At 35.8% G+C, this 20625-nt stretch overlaps 3 protein-coding genes across 4 annotated transcripts in view; 1 reads left to right on the top strand and 2 right to left on the bottom strand.

Moving 5' to 3' along the window:
- The first annotated feature begins 157 nt into the window (after positions 1-157).
- On the top strand, positions 158-3243 carry jagn1 (jagunal homolog 1). Its single transcript, XM_015395550.1, has 4 exons — positions 158-292; positions 988-1085; positions 2513-2585; positions 2655-3243. Exons 2-4 carry the CDS (start codon positions 997-999, stop codon positions 3042-3044), a joined length of 552 nt encoding a protein of 183 aa, XP_015251036.1. The 5' UTR covers positions 158-292; positions 988-996; the 3' UTR covers positions 3045-3243.
- nfkbiz (nuclear factor of kappa light polypeptide gene enhancer in B-cells inhibitor, zeta) lies at positions 3150-13512 on the bottom strand. The gene is made up of 11 exons (XM_015395549.1): positions 13423-13512; positions 12837-12999; positions 10924-11015; positions 10416-10732; positions 9191-9296; positions 8965-9111; positions 6512-6575; positions 6267-6436; positions 4647-4757; positions 4381-4548; positions 3150-4165 (listed from the first exon to the last, which is right to left on the bottom strand). The coding sequence occupies exons 2-11, from the start codon at positions 12919-12921 to the stop codon at positions 4127-4129; spliced, it is 1299 nt and encodes a 432-aa protein (XP_015251035.1). The 5' UTR covers positions 12922-12999; positions 13423-13512; the 3' UTR covers positions 3150-4126.
- Positions 13513-16153: 2641 nt separating this feature from the next.
- The window catches only part of gk (glycerol kinase), a 20777-nt gene continuing 16305 nt past the window's right edge, over positions 16154-20625 (bottom strand). For both annotated transcript variants that reach the window (XM_015395542.1, XM_015395540.1), the window contains 4 exons: positions 19073-19216; positions 18908-18994; positions 16692-16778; positions 16154-16201 (listed from right to left, as the gene is read on the bottom strand). In XM_015395542.1, the coding sequence (XP_015251028.1) occupies positions 16191-16201; positions 16692-16778; positions 18908-18994; positions 19073-19216 (329 nt within the window). In that variant the 3' untranslated portion in view covers positions 16154-16190. The remainder of the gene's footprint in view (positions 16202-16691; positions 16779-18907; positions 18995-19072; positions 19217-20625) is intronic.

The raw sequence follows: 20625 nt of genomic DNA on the forward strand, positions 1-20625 counted from the left end.
ATATATATATATATATATATATATATATATATATATATATATATATATATACATACATACATGATGAACCACTCCATTTCAGTAGGTGGCGGTAATGCTAACCTTACGTTTTTTGCCAAGAAGAAGAACAACAACCAATCGTTATGTGAAACGTCATTCTTTAACCTTCTATTCGTTCCTAGCTGCAGTTAGTTGGCTTCAGCATTGCTGATGTGTGTGTGTCTGATCCACATAGATTTATATGTATATCTATTTCTGTATATATATTTCTGAAACACTGGGAGACTAATAGGTAAGAGCTTTAATCATCATCGAGAAGCGCTTTAAATGAGCTGCGTTGAAAAGAGGGGATCGATGCTAATGTCGGCTAGCACCGAAAAGTGAATGAAGCAGCTAGCTAGCATGTTAGCTGCACGGCTAACGTTTTCAGCTGTACAGCAGCTGAAAAATGTCATTAATAATTGAATATAGAACGATTCCACAGCTGTCTATGTAAAATAAAATGACAGCAACATGTTGCAAGACTGGTTTAAAGATATCCAAGCAATGTAAAACAAATAAAAATGCCCTAATTAGCAGGTTTTATTTGATAATGGGAGAAATAATGTCTCCTTCATCCTTGCCCTCTATGTTTAGGTTTATTTAGCTACTGGAAGCGACTGTTAGATTAAGCAGAAGTGAAGGGGACTTCTGTCTGTGCTGTTTGATCAGAGCTATCGAGCTTATTTCAATAAACCTCATTCATTCAAACGCTTTTTTAAAGGTCAGGTGGTTTGGTTTGATGTTTACTACCTGAAGGAAGCAGAGGTGGATAGTTAGTTACTGGAGTAACTTTTGTTTGTTTTTTTGATCTCTTAAGATTTACTTAAGTAGATCCGTTGAATAATTTCTTTTGAAGGTTACCTTTACCTGATGAAGTAGTTCTACTCTTAAATTGAAGTTTTGGATACTCTGAAAGTTTCTAAAGATCCTCTGTCTTGCCTGCAGATATCTACTATGGCTTCTCGAGCAGGACCCAGAGCATCAGGGACAGATGGGAGCGACTTCCAGCACAGGGAGCGTGTTGCTTCCCACTACCAGATGAGGTCAGTATAGCCAAGCCCCCCAATTCTTCTTCATCTTCATGGATTTATTTGCTGTTGGCAACAACATTTTAGTAGCATTACCGCTACTTACTGGTATGGAGTGTGATTCCTGATTGTCTGTCTGCTTATATACATTTAAATAAATTCTAAAAAAAAAAAATCCTATATATATATATATACACACACATATACATACTTGTACAGAGAGGTGTCAAGTAACAAAGTACAAATGCTTCATTACTGTACTTAAGTACACTTTTTAGCTATCTATATTTTACTCTACTCTAATATTTCTTCCTACTTCTATTCATTACTTTTTCACACAAGTATCTGTTCTTTCTATTCCTTACATTTTTTAACCGAACGTTACTCGTTCCTCTTGGCTTCGGTTTAATGTTTATATATATTTATGTCACGTTATGTGCGCCATCCAATGCAGATCATTGGCGCCATCCACATCTAGTGAAAACTAGTATAATTGGAGGAGTCATATAATGCAAACACTCACGCTATTCATTTAGTTTTTGGAGCACATACTTTCTCACTTTTACTTGAGTAAAGAGGACAAGTCGATACTTCAATTTTCTTTTTAAACTGCAGTATCTATACTTCTACTTAAGTAACAAAAGTGTGTACTTTTGACACCGCTGCCTATACATAACTTTGTTCTACCCATCTATATCATACACATATTCATATAAACACATTCTATAATCAAATTCTATGAAATAATTTAGTTTTCTTTAAAAATCTAATAACTATCTGTGTATGTTTACTCCCCAAATTCTTCCTCAAAATATCTAATAAATTAACCTTTTCCTTAATACATTTAAACTCTTTCCTCATATATCTGCTGTTTCATATTTCTGACATTCTAGAATAACACGTTCTTTTATGTTGTTTCATATTTTTCACAGTAACCACATTTACCAGTAGAATGCTTTTGAATAAAAAAATATAATTAAGTCCTGTTTGCCCAAATCTTAACCGTGTTCTCATGCTCTCCTCCTTTCTATTTTCTTTCATTTCTTCTTTTTTCCTACTATTTTCTGATCACCTTCACTCCTTGTTCTTTGTGTTATAATGTGTGACTCATAATAAAGAGACCCATCCTAGCTAATTTTGTAACTCTGCATCTCTTCTGCTGACAGGATGATGTAGGCTTCATGCTCCACCTAGTGGTCAGAATCATGTAGAACCAAAGTATTTAAAATGCTCAAACTTATGTGTTTCATAAAGTTTTCAATCTTTAAAAGTTAAGATGAATTATTTGCTTCCTTTTACCCTGAAGTCCTCAAATAGAATCCATGTCACTCAGTTTGTGCCATTAAAAAAAAATAAAGATAAATTCTATGTTTGGGTAGATGAAGCTAAATAATAGAAAGGATTCAGTTGGTGACTGATTTTTTTTTTTCTTTTGGATTTAGTGTTGCTTTAAAGTCTGAAATCCGTAAACTCAACATAGTTCATCTGCTGATCTGGATCCTGATGGCTGCTCAGGTCAGAAAGCTTTTTTTTCCTCCTATTTTATAGCCAGCATAGATTTTCATTGTTTCCTGCTGTCTCCAGGTAACCGTCAGCCAGCTGAGTCTGGTATCCCACAAGGTGGTGGCCTCTCCGTACCAGTGGGAGTACCCCTATCTGCTGAGCATAGTCCCCACCGTCTTCAGCTTCCTGGCGTTGCCCCGTAACAACATCAGCTACCTGGTAATCTCCATGATCAGCAGCGGCCTCTTCTGCGTAGCGCCGCTAATCTACGGCGGTATGGAGATGTTCCCCATGGCTCAGCAGCTGTATAGGCATGGAAAGGCATACCGCTTCATTTTCGGCTTCTCTGCCGTGTCTGTGATGTACTTGGTGGTCATCATTGCTGTGCAGGTGCACGGCTGGCAGATCTACTACAGCAAGAAGCTCTTGGACCAGTGGTTCACCTCCACACAGGAGAAGAAGAAGAAATAACTTCTCCGGTTTAGAGACTTATGGATGCTCTCCCCTGGCATCGTTTTCTATATTTATATTAACAGCAATGATTTCATTGTTCTTATCGAATCAATGATTGGACGGTTTGTGATTACTGCTTTCCTCTCCAGAAACCGTTTTTTCCCAACATGCCAAATGTTAAATATGACTGTTTCCATTTCAGCCTCATGTTTTTCAATGTACACAATAAAACTTGAAACAACAAAGGGACTTTATTTCTTAACTTTGATTTAACAACAACAGTCACAGAAAAAACACCTTAACTTCACAACATAATTAAAATATATTCAGCGATTTCCTCGAAACAAAATAAAACCTGGTTTTAGTTTGTGAAAACTGAAATCGGTTATTTTTAGTCTTAAAAAACAAAAGCATACACTGCTAAAAACAAAATATATATTCTACCACCAATACCACAAACCTGTAAATAATTAATCACAGCAAATCTCAACATTTTAAACAATATTAGGTAAAGGGTCTATTTCAAGAAGTGAGTTAATTTAGTTGCCTTAACCTAAACAAATGCTCAAAAAGCATAATATCTGATAGTGGCTGAACAGGAATTTATTTAATGGATGAAAAAAATGAGAAATAGAAAGTGGAACAGAAGGTGATGCATAGTTACAGTAGAGGCACCAAGTTAATCTTTTCAAATATGAAAGTCATTTAGAATAAAAAGTGGACTCTGAAGCAGAAAGGTATTTAAATATGTGGGACTTTATCTTAGCGCTAAGCATGAGCTCAGAATCCCAACAAAAATGTTTTCTGTTCTTTCCTGTAAAGATAACTGATCTGAATGCAAGTTGTTTGATTTTTTTTCTTTTCCCGCATGCTTCTAGTCCTAAATTAAGTTTTAGACAATAAGAGATTAACTTAAAATATCCCATTTTATATTATAGACCCCAAAATTGTCACAAAAAAAAAGAAGAAAAAAAAAGGTAACATTACATGGTAACGAACACATCTCAATGTTTCACTGAAACAACGATCATCTGCCTTATTTGGGCAAATATCTAATATTAACCGGACTGTCTGACTGACAGTGTTCTGGAGTTTATTTTTTAGACCTGAATCTGTTTCCCCTTCAAGATCTGCCGTACCTAAAAGAAAAAACAGGACATGGGTTACTTCTTTTTTTTAACTCATGCAACACATTTAATCAAAATCATTGTAAAACTTGGTTTTTTCTATATTTGAATGACTTCTTATACAATATATTATATAGCAAAACCCCTAAAGTGTGTAAAAAGGGTTTTAAATATAAGGGCAAACATGTCTTCAACCTGAAGGATTTCTGCTGTTTCTCAGTCCTTACCTTTTCACCAACAGGTCCTTCCGCCACCAGCTGGCATGGCAGCTCATTTTCAAAATTCCTTGCCCCCGGATCGCCACCTTTCCTCATCAGCAGCTTCACAGCCTCCACCTGATTTTTGTTATTTTGTAAAGAGCTGACGATGTGCAGGGCAGTGTTTCCACTGAACGTCTGAAAGGAAAAGGAACGTTTTCACCGTGGCCACAAAGAAAAGGCCGTTCCTAGAACCTAGATTACTGTATTAGAAATCTTCCACCGTTGGTACTTACCTTGACATTAACCAAGGCCAGGGATGTCGGGTGTTGAAGGAAAAGGTTCAGCAGCTCAGTATTTGCCTCCTCTGAGGCCATGTGGATGCAGGTTCGGCCACTTTTCAGTTCCTTTAAACAGAAAAATGCAAGATTTTTTCTTTATTTCATTGAAATTGCTGCAGATTTGTTTTCCTTTTCCATATCTTCTGTTTTTGGTTGTTACGTTTCATTACTACAAAAGCTCCAACCTATTTTTACTTAAGCAAACAATATACAGGATTGTAATGATCTTATAACCAAACCTGTGCATTCTGATTGCCAGGATCAAAAAGCCTTTTAAAAAGTGCCAGTTTGACAACATGAAGAGGACTAGAGGATTAAAAAGCAACAAAGGAAAATATTATTTACATCTATCAGTCTGGAAACGTTTACAAATCAATTCATAAGGTTTGTAGGCTCTGTCCAAATAGTGGAACCTTCCCAGAAGTGTCTCGTTCCACACTGACTCCAGAAATGCATCAGTTATTTATGCAGGAGGCAACAAAACACCTGAAGCACTAAATTATTATTTTTTTTTATATATATATAATGGCTAAAACCAAACTCGATCTCTTGTAAGACTTGGTGAAAATGCTGTGAACTGCAACTACAGTTAAGTAGCATGTTGGTCTGGGGTTGCTCTGTTGGTTTGAGACCTGGATGATTTCATAGAGCAATGAAATCTCGTGGCTAGAAAATAATCAAAGGGAATATCAGTTTTTAAACATTTGTAAGATTCTCAAAAGAGGGTTAGAGTGACCTAGTGAAAGTCTCGACCGACCGAGGGTATGCATACCCCTAGTGGTACACGAGTGCATTTTAGAGGGAACATGAAAATATTTCATTTCTTAGGTAGTAAAATAAAATAGGTCTAGGATATCTTTTACTTTGTCAGGACCCAATTCAAAAATTAAATTTATCAACCAAAAAGTACGTTTTTTCTTCAAGCAGAGGAACAGACTGGATGTAGAGAGCAGCCTGGTATCATCAGAACAGCTTAGGTGTCTTAATGAAAACAAAGTAAAACTAATTAAGTCAGTATGACTATAATTTTTGTTCTGTATTTTGTTTCAGATTCATCAAGCTTAAATGAGATTATAAGGGAGCTATCGGAGAAGCTCCAGTTTTATAAATACAGATTTATAATTGATATGATTTTATTCTTTATTTATCTCGATTCCTTACCAACTTCCAGGCAACATATTTATGTTATTTTTTATTTGAGATGGAAAGAATAAAATGCCTGAAGCGTGAAATGCTCAAATTAAAAGATTTATTTTTCCATCTTGTCCCCCTTTTGGACAATCATCAATACTTTTTTGACTAAGATGGGTAATCATGGTAAGATAAAATGCCCAAAGAAATACAACAAGTATAAAAAGGTTGGGAAACACCGCCATACAGTCTAGTCACTGACTAGTGAAAATGTTGTTTCAACCAAAGAGAAAGGAAATATTTGGTATATTCACAGAGAGCACAGTTGGTTTGGATCCTCCTCCTCTAATCAATGTACTCATCATTGGAAAACAACTAATTACATTCTATTTATTTATCTTCTATATTAAATGAAGTAGAAAATCCTAAGGCTGTAATGCTCACCTTTGTCCCGTACGAGGCGCCCATGAACATCAGAATCCTGATGCACTCCACATAGCTGCGCTTCCTGTGCGCCAGTTTAGAGATCATGTATTTACAAGGGTTGTCCATTTCCCTGAGCTCCCTGACGACGGCGTTATGAGACAAAACCGCCACATGGAGAGGAGTCAAACCTTCAAAACACAGCAGACACAGTCATCAATTTAACAAGATCCCAGCCTGAACATCTCACTGGGTGATATACTCACCATCATAGTTAAACATTTCAACCTCCACGGATTGGCTGTTCCCGGTCACTGCGCTGCAGATGCTCTGTGGAAAGATGTTTTGCTTTTTTTAATTAGGACAACAGCAGTTATGGGTCTTCACATCCTAACAGACATCTTTGCTTTTCCACTCAGGCTAGATTTCCTCATCGCAGCTTCACATTTAATGCAAATCTAAGATTTGAAACTTTTTAGAAATATCTTTAAATCAGAGTAAAGATGATTCTTTAAAATAATAAATAGTTAACAGCCGGAGGAGAAGTTTTTCTTCCTCATTATTTGCATACTGTTGCCTCTAAACCATAAATACATGATTTCCTGCAAACTGGATCTTTGTCAGCAAACAGCTGCACCATGTCTGAGCATCACTATGCAGTGTGTCATCACATATCTACTCACAACAACAGATGAGCTGTTTAGGGCATCCTTTCTACACACTCTGACCCATAACGGATGCTAGAACCAGATAATCTCCAATCTTAGTTTGGACTGTATGGGCGTGGCGGATGTGCTTATCTGTAAATCCACACATACGTGATCCATGTCCAGCCTATAAACAGGTCCGTTTGATCCAATTGGAAGGTGAATTCATTTTTATTACAAACAGGATTCCCAGCCCCGTCACTGGAGATGACATTTTTAATGATGATTTAAAGAAACAAAAGAGACTTTAACCAACTTTTTTCCTGAGTCTAGTTTTATAACTTTCCAGATTACTTTGACTAATTATTTAGAAATGAATAAATGACTTTTAGCTTTAGCAGTGTAGATTAAGATTACAGAAGAAAAGTGAGATCCTCCCCATATCTGGTCTAGAACCACCAATGTTCCTAATGTTTTAGATCCACTCTACAACTAATTTGCTTCCTCCGAATGTCCAACAAACTGATATGGCAAGTTTATGACATTGCAGGTTTCCGTGTGAATAACCCTAACAGCAGTGGAAGTTCTACTGGGGTTAGGGTCACCCCATGGCTTGTTTCAGTGTGGCACAGAACAAAACAATAAAACTAAAGAAAAGTGCATCTTTACGGTATGTGAGCAACAAAGCCAAGGCTGCAAACCCTCATCTAACAGATGAGACCTGTGATCCTACCTCATTGCAGCTACAGCTGCAATTTCTAGATATTACTCAAAGTAGATTGTAAAGGATACATATCAGATTGATCAAAGCGATGACTCTTCTCATTGCAAAAGAACTGAAATATAATTAGGTTATGTATTAGTTTCTTAAAATAAGTGCATTTGTTCTTGAATTGAGGAGGTAAGAGAGAAACTTTGCCACTGGAATAAAACTATTTACATTTAAAATAAATAGAATTGTCTTATTTGAAGTGCATATTATCTAATTATCTTATATTAATAGTAGAAAATACTAATTCCTTTAGCAAATCATCTTATTTACCTACTCAAATTAAGGGTAAATACACTTAATTTAAGACATTTTTACTTATTTCATGGTTGTTTTTGAAGTGTCAGCATTTATCTCCATATAAAACTGATTTAGTATTATAGTGCAAATACGTTTTTTGAAATAAGTATATTTTCCCTTAATTACAGAAAGGTAATCAGTAATTCCTTACTGATCATCTGTATTAGATTTTAGCCGAACTCTGATGGATTTTTCTGGATTCTAAACTGAGCCTAACTGAATGGCCCCTTGTGGCCACTTCTGGAACTGATAAGCAAGACATTGAAGGCAATTTTGATTGAATAATAAAAAATGACTGAAATATATTGTAAGCAGTTTCTATCTTAATATTATTTTCTTGTTTTAGATTTTCTTAATTCATTAACTTTAAAGTGTGGATTAAAATACTTTTTTTCATTAACTTTACTCTGGGAATCCTGTATTTCTTTCAAAACAGTAATATAATGTCTGATTGTTTATCCAATTAAGAGAGCAAACAGGTTTTGCAGCCCAGAAAAGATTAAATTAAGAATATTGTGTCAAGTTCAAAGCTTTTTTGTCATTTAACTTCTTTCAACACTTACATAGAGTAATGGAAAAAAAAATGTTTATCAACGGAAGACATCTCTTTAAAAAAAGAGGTGTTGCCAGGGCTGAGCAGCTCATATTTGCATGATGGGACTGCAGCCAAAACAAGGCAGGGCTCTGTTTATTGTGCACTTATTTCCTGATGTGTTCATCCAGCATCATCAGCTTCTTCTTCGCACGAAGGTTCAATCAAAGTGAAACCGAGGTGCAGTAGGCGTAGACAACATGTTAGAACCTGATTCCTTTGGGTGTAAAGCATATTTCTAAAGCTCTTCCTCTTTACATAGATCTATTCGAATTGGCCAAAAACCTACAAAAAAGTTAAGTTTGCTCTGGTATGTTTTAGAAAAATAGCTCTTCTCTGTTAAACAGTGATCATTTTATTACCTTCATTACTTTTCTTCACTGATATCAATAAACTAAAGTAATGTTTTACCTGAAGACTGAGGGAGTGGCCTTTCTCAGCGCAGACATGCAGAGGAGAGCGTCCCCACAGGTCCCTGATGTTGAGATTTGCTCCATGAGTCAGAAGATCAGAGACGATCAAGTGTTGATTGGTGGCCACTGCAATCTGGAAAGGTGTCTGTTTGGAAGCATCGTGGGTTTAATGCTATTGTATGTGAGATAAACAGCGTAGTGTAACTTCGTGACAGATGTCTTACCTGTTCGTTGCGTTCTTTTATATCTAGGGAGCCATATCTGGCCATTTTTGCAGCAAGCACATATGAGAGAGCTCGCTTGCCTTGAGCCACAGCAACATGAAGATATCTACAAAATAAAATACGTAACGTGAAGTTAAATAAACCCCAGAATCACACTTAGGTGGATAGTTAGAAAATCAACCTAGATAATAGTTTTAGAAATATATTTTATTTAAAGCTCAACTGGTTGTAAGTAATGAGATCTTTGTCCAAAACAGGTTTTCAGCCTGTGAAATTGAAAGGGAAAATTCCAGCTACACGGAAGTTAGATTTTGCATTCCCCAAGGTAACCGCCAACGCCCAGCGATGTTGTCGGTCCTCCTTTTTTGTGTTATTGGTTTTAGACAGACTAGAGTACTTTGTCCTTATCAGTGATGGGTTGATAACAGCTTTGAAAGTACCCCAGTCTTTAAGCCTTTGTCACATTACTCTTGGTTACTAATAAAGGCATCCAAACCAAGCTTTGAAAAAAGATCATTGCAATAAAAGAATCTTTATGTTTTCTTTCACATACACCTGCCTTCAACTCAACAAAGTTTGCAAAATCTTACAGAGGAATACAATGTTTTTCATAAAGGATTGTTGCATTATTTAAAGAAGTTTCAAATAAATCTCTTTACGTGTTTATTTAAATTATATCTGTTGCTGTTCAGCCATGATTTTGAACTGCAAGTACACTTTTATCTCTTTGAAATATATTCTCCAATATGTGCTTCTTATATTACGTATCTGTTAAGTATAGTAAAAGTATTTACATAGTTTTCCTATCCATGGTTTAACACTATAAAGTATAGAGGTTAATTCACAGACAGAGATTATAATCCTGATGGGATGATAATCCTTAGCAGGCAAAAGATCTTGTACTGTCCTTGATCTTAGACACTGTGTATTATCTCAATATGGCTGGAGTCAGTGGTGTCTCCTTAACTTGTGTGAAAATGTAATGATTTTGCAGGGTATGAGACTGCAGATGGATAAAAAAAAAATGTCTTTAATTATTATTTGGGGCTCTCTTCCCAATGATTAAAGCCCAGTAGGCCTTGCTTGGATTAAATCCAAGCAACTTCCCTGTTCTGAGTAGGAGGAAATTCGGTTGAACCTTAAATTGTCTCATTTCAAGTTGTGTTGTGGACTCTGCTATTTGGATAGTTTTCCTTCATTGAGCTGTGTAATAATATATACATACGTGTCACCATCAGAATCCTGCGTGCACAGCAGCGATGCCGGCAGGCCTTCAACTTTCTTGGACTCTTGCTGTATTTGCCAGTGGAACAGAGTCATTTTGCCTTCGGGGGCTGGGAGCTCCTGTTCTGCAGGAAGCTGCTGTGTTTCCTGCGGCGCCATGACTGCGCTTTCTGGGAGAGCAGGAATGAAGTTTGATGGAGGAATCAGGTTTACTGGTGTGTGAGAGGTTACTGTTTGGGAGCCCAGGTCTGGGCTGACTGATTCATATTTTGGAGACTTTGCCGTTGGCTCTGAAACACAGCTCGGCTCTGGATTCCACTGTGGAAACAGAATCAGTTATAAGCCTGTAAATATTTAATGATAGGTGTTCAGAGACAAACCCTTTAAATCTGCATAGCAATCTGAAGAATTTTATTTGTTCTTCCTCATGCATTAGTAACTGAAATGTTTCCTTATAGCTACGACCAAGTCAAATTAGACAGCTGCCATAATAAAGTTATGCAACTAACCTGGCGCCTCCTCATCAGCAGTTCTTTCACTGTGGATGTCTTATGCAAAGGTTGGCTGGATACCTGTTGTTTGGCATCAAATGTCATCCATCCTGAAAAATAAATGAAGAAATAATGTCAGTTAAACAGTGGTTGCAGTTATTGATACGTTTTCATTTAAAATTTTTATATATGTTTATATAAAACAGAAGGAAATGTTGTGTTTAAATATCACTTTCTGATTTCATAAAATATTTCATAATAGATGTGTTTTTCTTCATATAGATAAACAATACAGTGCTCTACACTGTTGTATTAAAGCTTTAAATATTAAACTAAACTACAATTATTATTTTTTTTTTTATTGGAATGAATAGCCGCACTTCTTTTCCAGCCATTTTCTCCTCTGCACTCTGTACGTGTTTCTTGACGTTTTATTTGTTTTCCAACTGCTACAGTTTTATCAGGTTGCTGACCTGATTGTTTTCATTCAGTATATTTGGATAGTAGGATTAATGAATTACTGATGTAAAATATAGGATCCTGTCATTCAGGTCTGTTATGGTGAGGTGTTGGCTGTTTTTATTGAATCGTGTCAGATTCCAATGGCTTTTAAGACTCAATGTAGAAGTAGTGACATATTTTTTAATAATGAATGCTCCTGCCATTTCTTCTAGATCTCATAACGACCCCAATGAATCAGTCTCTGAATGCAAATGACAGCACATCCTCCTTTTTATGCAACTTTTTGCCCCGCAACATTTTTAACCCTCTATAGGCCAAATGACCAATTATAAGTCACTTTCATAACGCTTAATTAGAAAATTGAGTCTCCTCCCCATCTGTCACCGAGATCTAAAAGCACAAGATTTATATCCAGCAATTAAGGAAAAATAATGCTGCGTGGCTGTACATGTTATTATGGCACTGACAAATTAGATGAACCATTGTATGATGTGTTACCTATGGTAAATTTAGTTAAAAAGAAAAAGTGAAATGTTAAAGAGTAAAGTTAACAAGTAAAATATGTAAGTGCCTGTTTCAGCATTAATGCTAAAAGGTTATTTAAAAAAAATCTTCTTATCAAATCACGTTTGTTTGTTTTTTTTAAATATTAGGGCAAGTGACTGTTTCTTATTATATTGACATCAATGTTTACCATCCGAATATGAATGTTTTTTTAAATGTCACCAAAGTTATAAGGTCTTGTCCTCCAATAACATTCAAATCAAAATGTAGATTTTCAAATTATTTTACTATAAAGGGTAAATAATCATTATAGCTGTGACATTTATGCCTATCCAATGTTGACTGTAAAGATTATCTTAACTAACTGATCACTAGATTATAGTTTTTATGACATTAAGGAGACCAGACCGCTGCAACTGACCGGCCTTTATTTATCCTTGTTTTGTCCTTTTTAATCAGCTACTATGTAGAAGATTGATTTCTTCTTTTTTTTTTTGTAATATGTCTGTTTTGGATGATCCACTTCGATTAGAGTTTTTTTTATGATGAGCATAAAAAGTTTTAAGGAGTCGTTTTCTCCTTGATTTGGTCAACCTCTTCCCACAGGAGCAAACAATCAAATGTTTCTCACTAATCATATTTTACTATTACTGAGAATAGAGCTAAGGCTCAATAAATTGTTTCTGTATTTATAGATAGACCCGGCTGTTTTTCTTTTGACATTTTCGGCCATGTTGTTAAGTTCAGCTGAAAGGTCAACCCCTCTGCCTCATTTTATGTCCCATGAAACAAGAAATCATGGATAGCAAAGACCTCGGTGTAATAATTTAGCATTACATGAGACAATAAAGAAAAAGGGGATTTATTATGTAACATTCTCCAAAATCATGCCTACTTACCAACATCTCCTTTTCAGTGACAGAAAGAACATTTTTGGATTCGATTTTTTTATTATTATTATTCACCTTGGCTGTTGGGGTTGATGCTGAAGTTGAAGTTGGCTGGCAACACCTGGCCAGCCCTCAGGTTATTTCCTCCATGATCCAACATGTTTACAGGCTGTACTATTAATGCTGCGACACAAAACCAAAAGGTAGCTCCACTTCCACTTGCTCCCCACCTGAAGGGCTGCAGAAAGCCAATATGTCAACGACAACCCGTGATGATTCCATAAAGTATTCAGCTATCAATGCAAGATAAAAAAGAAAAAAAAAGAAAGAGGAATAGCTCCCCCCCTCTTACACAAACAAGGACCAACTTCCTGGTTGGCACATAGATCAGGTCAATTCAGGAAGATAAAACTTGGTTTGAACTCCATGTTGTAAAAGCAGATCCATAAAATCTTCATAAACCAAGCAATAAATCACATGATAACGCTATAAAAATTATTTTTTTTTAGGAAACTTAGAAAAGCTGTTGAAGATAATTTGCAAACATGCTGAATCATCTGCTCAAAACAGCTATTTATGGCTCTGATTAACTTAAAGGACATAAAAAGACTTTTTTCCCCTTTGGTTTATAAAATAGATTACTGTTCTGTGATGATCTTACCTGTCTTACTCGATCCCACAGCTGCACAGAGAGGCAACTGGGTAAAACATGAGAATGTGGAGCTGAAAAGAGTTGTTGGAACCAGCTCCTCCTCTCAACAGCTCCTATAACTGGGATTTCCCCCTCCTCCCTGCAGGAAAGACTCACCTGTAATTAAAAGGTTGCAACATGCGGTGTTGACGTGAGAAGAAGAGGAACTAGCCCTGACCTGTTTTTCCAAACAAAGCTTTGGAAAATATTGAGATTCTAAGGCATAATTATGAAGTCAACATCATTTAAGCGTATCTCTTGGTCATATAGTTTGGAAAAAGAAAAAAAAGAGCACTTTTTTTTATTTTTCATTCTTTTTTTGGGCAAAGATGATTTACCTTATCAGAGCGACTTGCTTCCTTACCTCTCAGCTTGAACTTTTATGAGAACTGTATTTTTCTGATTATAGATACAAGTATAGTTTTGTGACAAATAAAGATAAAAGTATCTGTTTTCTCGTCTTTTCATTTTCAAATGATACTAAATCAAAGAGGGCTTCATTTGAGAAAAATGTAGGCCATATATATATATTATATTAACTGTTAGAATAAAGTCCAGGTCACTTCTGAATATCTTTTTTTTATCTGCATTAAATCAGCTTGTAGTCAAGTGACCTCTTGCAAATAAGCCTGTTGGCGACGAAAAGCTGATCCCTCTCAATAATAATGATTTTGCTTGTTTATCCAAACTGTTGTTTGTAACACTTTCATCTAATAAGCTATAAAGTCCGTAACCTCTATGCTTGGGCAGAACAGTGAGGCTGGGAATGGGGTTTGATTGTATTCTCTGCATCTTTCAATTCTTGCAAGAGTTAAAGAGTAACTAGGTTTGATTTTCACCCGTCTCCATTGTTAGATGAATTCATTGAGATGATCCGTTATTTTACATTTACAAGCTACACTAATTATTGACTGTAAAACTTGGTAACTTTGAACAGTTGATTCAAGTTGTTAGGTTCTTTATCTGGAAATATACGGAAGAAGATTAGGGCTACTGAAAAAAAAAATGTTAACTGATTTTTAAAATTTTATTTCAGTATAGTATGGTAAAAAAGTCAGAATTCTGACTTTGATCTCAGAATTCTGACTTTAAACTCAGAATTCTGACTTTTTCTATTGTCAGAATTCAGTCAGAATTTTGAGATTAAAGTCAGAATTCTGAGAAAAAAGTCAGAATTCTGACTTTAATCCCAGAATTCTGAGAAAAAAGTCAGAATTCTGACTTTTTTCCCCATGTTAAACTGAAATAAAATTTAAAAATCAGTAAACTTTTTTTTTTTTTCCAGTGGCCCTAATCCTCTTCTGTAGAAATAACAAAAAAATAGATTTAAAATATATTTTTTTAACTTTGATTTTCAGTTCTCGTGAAGGAATGATGGGGTTTTTGCTGTTGCCTTCCAGAGAAAGAGGGCCAATAAAGCTGAATGTTTACTGGTGAAGTCAACAGTGTTTCAATGGTCTCATTCCTCCCTTGCAATGGTTCGGTCCCCTGCCTTTATTATTGCTAATGCATATTTGGTTTGACTGTAAATAATGACGTAGTTGAAAAGTTTATGAATATAAGACACATCTGCCCATATCTGAGTGGCAGATATTCCTCTGGATAAATCAAGTAGCCAATGATAAATCTAAATATTTTATGTTGCGTAGATAGAAAGAAAAATGGCTTGCTGTGTCTTTTTGTGTCAAATACAGAGATTCTGGGTAAAATTAGTGTTTATTTAAAAAAACAAAACAAAAAAAAAACAACATGCCAAGCAATTAACCAAAAGCAAACTTTCAGCTTTACATTTACAAGGCTTCTATAGTATGAATTGTTGCTTTTATTTTCCTTGTTAAAAAGACGGTTTATACCACAACACACAATTCTTAAAAACTATTTTAGTTTTAATAAATTACAATGAATTTACAAAAAGCATTGTTTTAAAAAACACAAAAAGAGCATTTGTTCTGATTCTTTAAACTCCGAACTTTAAACTGGCCGAGTATATTCAAAAATACTGACTTAAAATGAAGGAAGGAAGAAGGTCCCTGTCTCCAGGCTGTAAAAGGTAAACACTAACACTTTACCTTTATTGTCTTACATGAGACTTTATTGGCTCTATTCAAATAAATGAATAAATACTTTCTCACAATATCTGCTTTAGTTTAAGTTGATCAACTTCTGAGTTTTAGCAGAATTTCATATGAATTCAGTGGGTTAATTTAGTTAATCTGAACTAAAACGCTTCTATAAGTCTGCATTAGGTTTTATTCAACATGTGCTGTTTTTATTTACTTAAATGTTAAAAAATGATAGTCTTACTGCCCGTTTTTCCCTCAGGTTTGTGTTGCCCACAATGTTTTAATAGTGAACATTTAAGCATACTGACCCTGCTGTCTAAAAGCCTCGAGTTTCTTACATCCTCCTGCTGCCATCATCTTAAATACACAAAAACTGTAATAACGCAGTCCAGATGGCGTGCAATGACACTTAAAGTAAATCAGACAACATATTCAAAGCCAACAGTAGCTTTAGTGTGTTTCTACATAAATAAATGGAAAATTCATATCTAGGCTGTAAAACAAATCCAAACAAACACAATTAGTCCGCTGTGTGCCGATATGGTCTAAGCTGCTGCAGAGCTGTCTGGATTCTTCATTCCTCTGGAATGGTGCAGAAAGGACACAAGCAGTGGGCGGTTGTTGTTTTTTTTTTGTTATTCTTCTCCTCTTTAGCTCCCAGATGGTATCGGAAAACTAGTCATGACCTGAAATCAAGTTGAGAAGCAACAGAACAAGTTTCAGAGTTAACAACAGGATCAGGTTACAATCTGACGAACATTTGGCTTATAGCCAGATGAAAAAAAAAAAAAAGAGAAGAGATGTTGACAAATGTCTGTTTTTTGCTAATTTGAGAAAAATGCCAAGCAGATGGTAATGCTGGCTGTTGAAAACAAAAAATAAAAAGAAAGGAGATGCTGAGCTAATGAGTCGTTATTGTAGGAAGAAAACTCTAAATCAAGTTTTTTTTTTTTTTTTATAAATACTTAAAAAAATAAACAGAATGCAATGATCACAACTTTACACTCTTTACTCAAAATGACATTCATTTTACTTAAGGTAAAAAAAAATCCTCATTTCTAATTTTTACTTTCTTAAGACATACTTCACTTAAAAAAAGAACCCAATAAGATTTTTACCTAATATATTTCCTTAGCATTCATGTGAGCAAATATGTGAAAGAAAACACCAACTAACCTGTGATATATTTCGCTCCAATTAGCATCAACATGCTGCCGATGATGTAAAACCCCAGAGGGGCGCTGCTGAAGATGCTAGGTTCACCTGTTAGGCGTCGACACAGGGAAAGAAAATAGAGCAATGATTCCTACTGAGACATCAGTCAGTGGTTTATTTACTAATCTAATGATTCTTTACATGGGATGCAATTATCAGATGGGATCTACTTTAATTGTTTTTGCCGAACAAGCTTTTTTTTTTTTTTTTTTTTCAGGACGTCCAGGTTCCAAAGTGTACCTCCACGCTGCAGTATACACATTAACCTGCTTTGACTGTGTGTTAATTATCAATCACTCAGTTATAAATCATTGGCAGGGATTCTAAAACAAGGTCAGGGTGTAATTTTCACATCTGAGATATGCTAACAGATTCCATCTTAAAGGTACATGTTAGCATGATTGATGGTAGCTAGTTTTGCTGGACTTATGCTGCTATTCTGCCAAAGAAATACAATTAAATGTATTTATTTATTTTTGTCGTCTCAAAAAATGAGATTGTGTTTGGTTCCTAATTATTTCTGCTCAAATCTAGCTAGTATAGGCAGATGTTCCCTCTTGCTCAATCTACACCTTGAGTGTGCTGCTGCTACCTAAAGTGCTGGAGTTAGAAAGTTTTTGTACTACTCTTTCTGATCAGAACCAAAAATCAGTGGAACAGAAAATCTGTGTATGGTTCGTTCTTTGTTTTTTTCGTTTCAAAGCAAAAACCAAAAAACAAAACAAGCATGTGGTTTTTCTGTTTTTAAAACCTAAATCGAAAAAATGAAAAATCTAATTAATTGAAAATCAACAGCGTTTATGTTTTGTTTTGCCATCTAAATGAAAATAAATTACGGCTGTTGTTTTAATATGTAGCCGTACCGGAAATGAAGTAAGTCGCCAAAGAAAAATAATTTACAGTGGATGAAGACGGCATCAAAACAAACCACTTCTAAATAAAAGGCAATGGCTGCACTTGAACCGTTTTCTGCATTGATTATGGAACTTTTTGAGAGAGGGAAAAAAACACTCTGAAATCAGTGATGCTTTGAGCCGCCATGGAGCTCCACATTACTTGTTTCCATTTTGGTAGTGCTAACTGAAAAAGTTCTTCTTCTTGTGGATTGTAATGGCAGTTGGCAAGAAATTGAAGGCGTACATTACTGCCACCTACTGGTAACTAAAAAAGTTATGTGTTGGGAGTTCAGGTCTTCATTTCCGGTTCTGCCACAAGAACCGTTGAATTAACAACAAAATAAAAGTTTGTCTTTGGTTTAACCATTGTAGTAAAAAAATAAAATAAAATCCCAAAACGTATCCTTTTTGCATTTTTGCAAATGTCGTTTTTCTAATGTCGTTTTAAAAACGGAAAAAACAATAAACCACATGCTTGTTTTGTTTTTTCGGTTTTGTTTTGAAACGAACAAAACAAAACAAAGAACGAACCATACAAGGATTACAGAAATTTGGAAATTTATCCTGATTATACTCCAAATGTAATTGTTCAGCTCTAAGCTGATCTGGAGGTGAAGGCAAAGAAAGTTAAAGGCAATGATGATTATTCTTTCATCTCTATTTAGAGAACATGTTAGATTTGTTTCAGTTTTTTTGCCTATGCATTTATGTTCTCCATGGTCGCCGTTACAAACCATGAAAATGACAAGAACATTGTTATCTGCGCCTTTAGACGGCATTGAAACATCTGTTCCTCTAAACACAGTTGATATAATGCTACACACAAAAATAAAGACTAGTCAATGTAGGGAAGGTCTGCAAACTGTTGATGGGAGAAAGCAGGAACCATCCTTTCACTTCCCAATTTGGAATTTACAATTTTGGGAGCATTCCAGTTCAAACGTATGACTTTGAGGCTGGAAATTAAGATATCAAAGGACAAATGGAATGCAACTTAATTAAAGGCACATTGACTCAGTGCTTTTAATGTCCAGCCTCAAGTACGATGGAGGATCTATAATACTGTGGTCCAGACTTGCTAAAATTAAGTGATTCATGACTATAAGGTAGAGATGTTAAATCGCACATTTATCCATGACCCAGAGGATAAAAGGCCCAGAGGACCAAAGCAGAGATAATTACAATGATGTCAAAGACCAGCTGATGGTATCAGATTATTAAAACTGTGTAAATTATTTGTTACATAAATACTTTAAAGCATATTCCAAATGTTAACATTACCGTTTCCATTAATTGCAGGTGTCGTCGTCTCCCAGTTTTTCGATTTCTCCACCGCTATTTTCCACCTCGCGTACCGAAACTCGCTCTCTACATGGTGTAACACAAACACAGCAAATTAGAAACCAAACCGTTGATTGGAGCAGGGGTTGGTGATGCTCTCTGCACCTTCAGGGTTGATCTGAGGGTCAAACTTCTCCGATGTGACTTCGCTGAGGTCCTCTGGGTTCAGGCTCCACACGCTCACCCCCTCGGCCGCTCCTGCCGCCATCGCTGCTCCGAGAGCCGTGGTCTCAGGCATGGAGGGCTTCACTGCAAATACCAAGGCAGTCTGCACTGCTTAGCCAGCATATGTCGACAGCAGTTTTATATTTAAAACTAATTCATTTGTTTGTTATGGAAATAGTAAATCCTGTTTTCAGGTTTTTCCTACTTTAAATAAAGAAAAAAAAAAAAAAAAAACAGGTCAGCAGTAGTTGGGTAGTACTTTCTGGCCCCTGGTAAAGAAGACACCAGATTAAATCACATATTACAACTGTACACATTTCCACAGCAGCAGCTCAGTCTGGTTAAATATAGAAGGCCTTCATTTTGCCTTTCATTTTGCTCGATTCATTAGTAAAAAAACGCTTTGTGTAACAAGACCACGTGACACAGAGGTACAATGATAACAGATGAACGACTGGTCAGGTCTGGGCGGATGTTTAGTAGGAATCCCAGTGACAATTTTCCCTCTTATTTCAGAAGCAGAAATCTGCAAACTTCAACATAAGGAAGTGAGAAATATGCTACAAACTGTTAAAACCAATCAAATGCCATTTATTACGCATTCAGTTCTGATCCGGGAATAGAGATGTACTGATAAAGGCTATCTTAATGCTGATTATTATGACATTATTCCTGCCGATCTCAGATATGTGCAGCCAATTTATTCTTTGTTGATTTTTTAAGCCACTATTTCTGTTTCTCCCTCAATTATATGATAAAAAGTCCAAAATGATTAAACCAACCAGCAGATTGCTCACACTGAGCCTGGTTCTGCAGGTTACTTCCTGTTCAAAGGGAGTTTTCTTTTCCACTGTTGGGGCATACAACTGTTATTGTGAGGCGCTGCTTTAGAGTCAATGACACAATGAAATGTGTTGGGTGGAGCTATAGGATTAAACTGAATTAACAGAAAAAGAACAATCTACTAACAAAGCAAACATTAACAATGAATAGGAAGCTACATTGCACGGGCTTCACATGTTCAAAGGGATTGTTCTAATCTTTAAAATGTAAACGATCCAAAATGCAGTGAAAAAAAATCTGTCGTACAGAAAAAAAAAATAAACTGCCTTTAAATTAGTTCAGTTTTAATATTCTGGACCTAAATGTCCAGAATTTGAGGACAAAGGACTCCAAAGTGTGTCCCTTTAATCCTTATACTTGTCCTAATTAAAGATGACTGGTTGTAGAGCTATGACTGATTCCAGCCATCATACTTACTAGACTTTACCCTCTTCAACAATCATTAATCTGCCCCGATCAACCTCCAAACACTATAAAAGTCTGATAGCTTTGTTTTCTACACCACACATTCATTCCCTTTGGTGTAAACATGGACATGGACTGTTCTCCCTGCTGCCCTCTGGAAAGAGACTTTGCAGGATCCGATGCAGATCCAGCAGATTCCACAACAGTTTCTTCTCCACTACAATTAGATTGCTGAATGTTATGTA

The sequence above is a fragment of the Cyprinodon variegatus genome, unplaced genomic scaffold, assembly GCF_000732505.1.
Source record: "Cyprinodon variegatus isolate N-32 unplaced genomic scaffold, C_variegatus-1.0 Scaffold745, whole genome shotgun sequence".
Lineage (NCBI taxonomy): Eukaryota > Metazoa > Chordata > Actinopteri > Cyprinodontiformes > Cyprinodontidae > Cyprinodon > Cyprinodon variegatus.

Excerpts from the sequence above, each read along its gene's own strand:
- jagn1 (XM_015395550.1), top strand. The coding sequence starts at position 997 with ATGGCTTCTCGAGCAGGACCCAGAGCATCAGGGACAGATGGGAGCGAC. Across the intron at positions 1,086-2,512 it reads GCTTCCCACTACCAGATGAG|TGTTGCTTTAAAGTCTGAAA; the intron begins GTCAGTATAGCC and ends TTTTGGATTTAG. Across the intron at positions 2,586-2,654 it reads GGATCCTGATGGCTGCTCAG|GTAACCGTCAGCCAGCTGAG; the intron begins GTCAGAAAGCTT and ends TGCTGTCTCCAG.
- nfkbiz (XM_015395549.1), bottom strand. The coding sequence starts at position 12,921 with ATGTTGGATCATGGAGGAAATAACCTGAGGGCTGGCCAGGTGTTGCCA. Across the intron at positions 11,016-12,836 it reads CATCAACCCCAACAGCCAAG|GATGGATGACATTTGATGCC; the intron begins GTGAATAATAAT and ends TTTATTTTTCAG. Across the intron at positions 9,297-10,415 it reads CAGGATTCTGATGGTGACAC|ATATCTTCATGTTGCTGTGG; the intron begins GTATGTATATAT and ends TTTATTTTGTAG.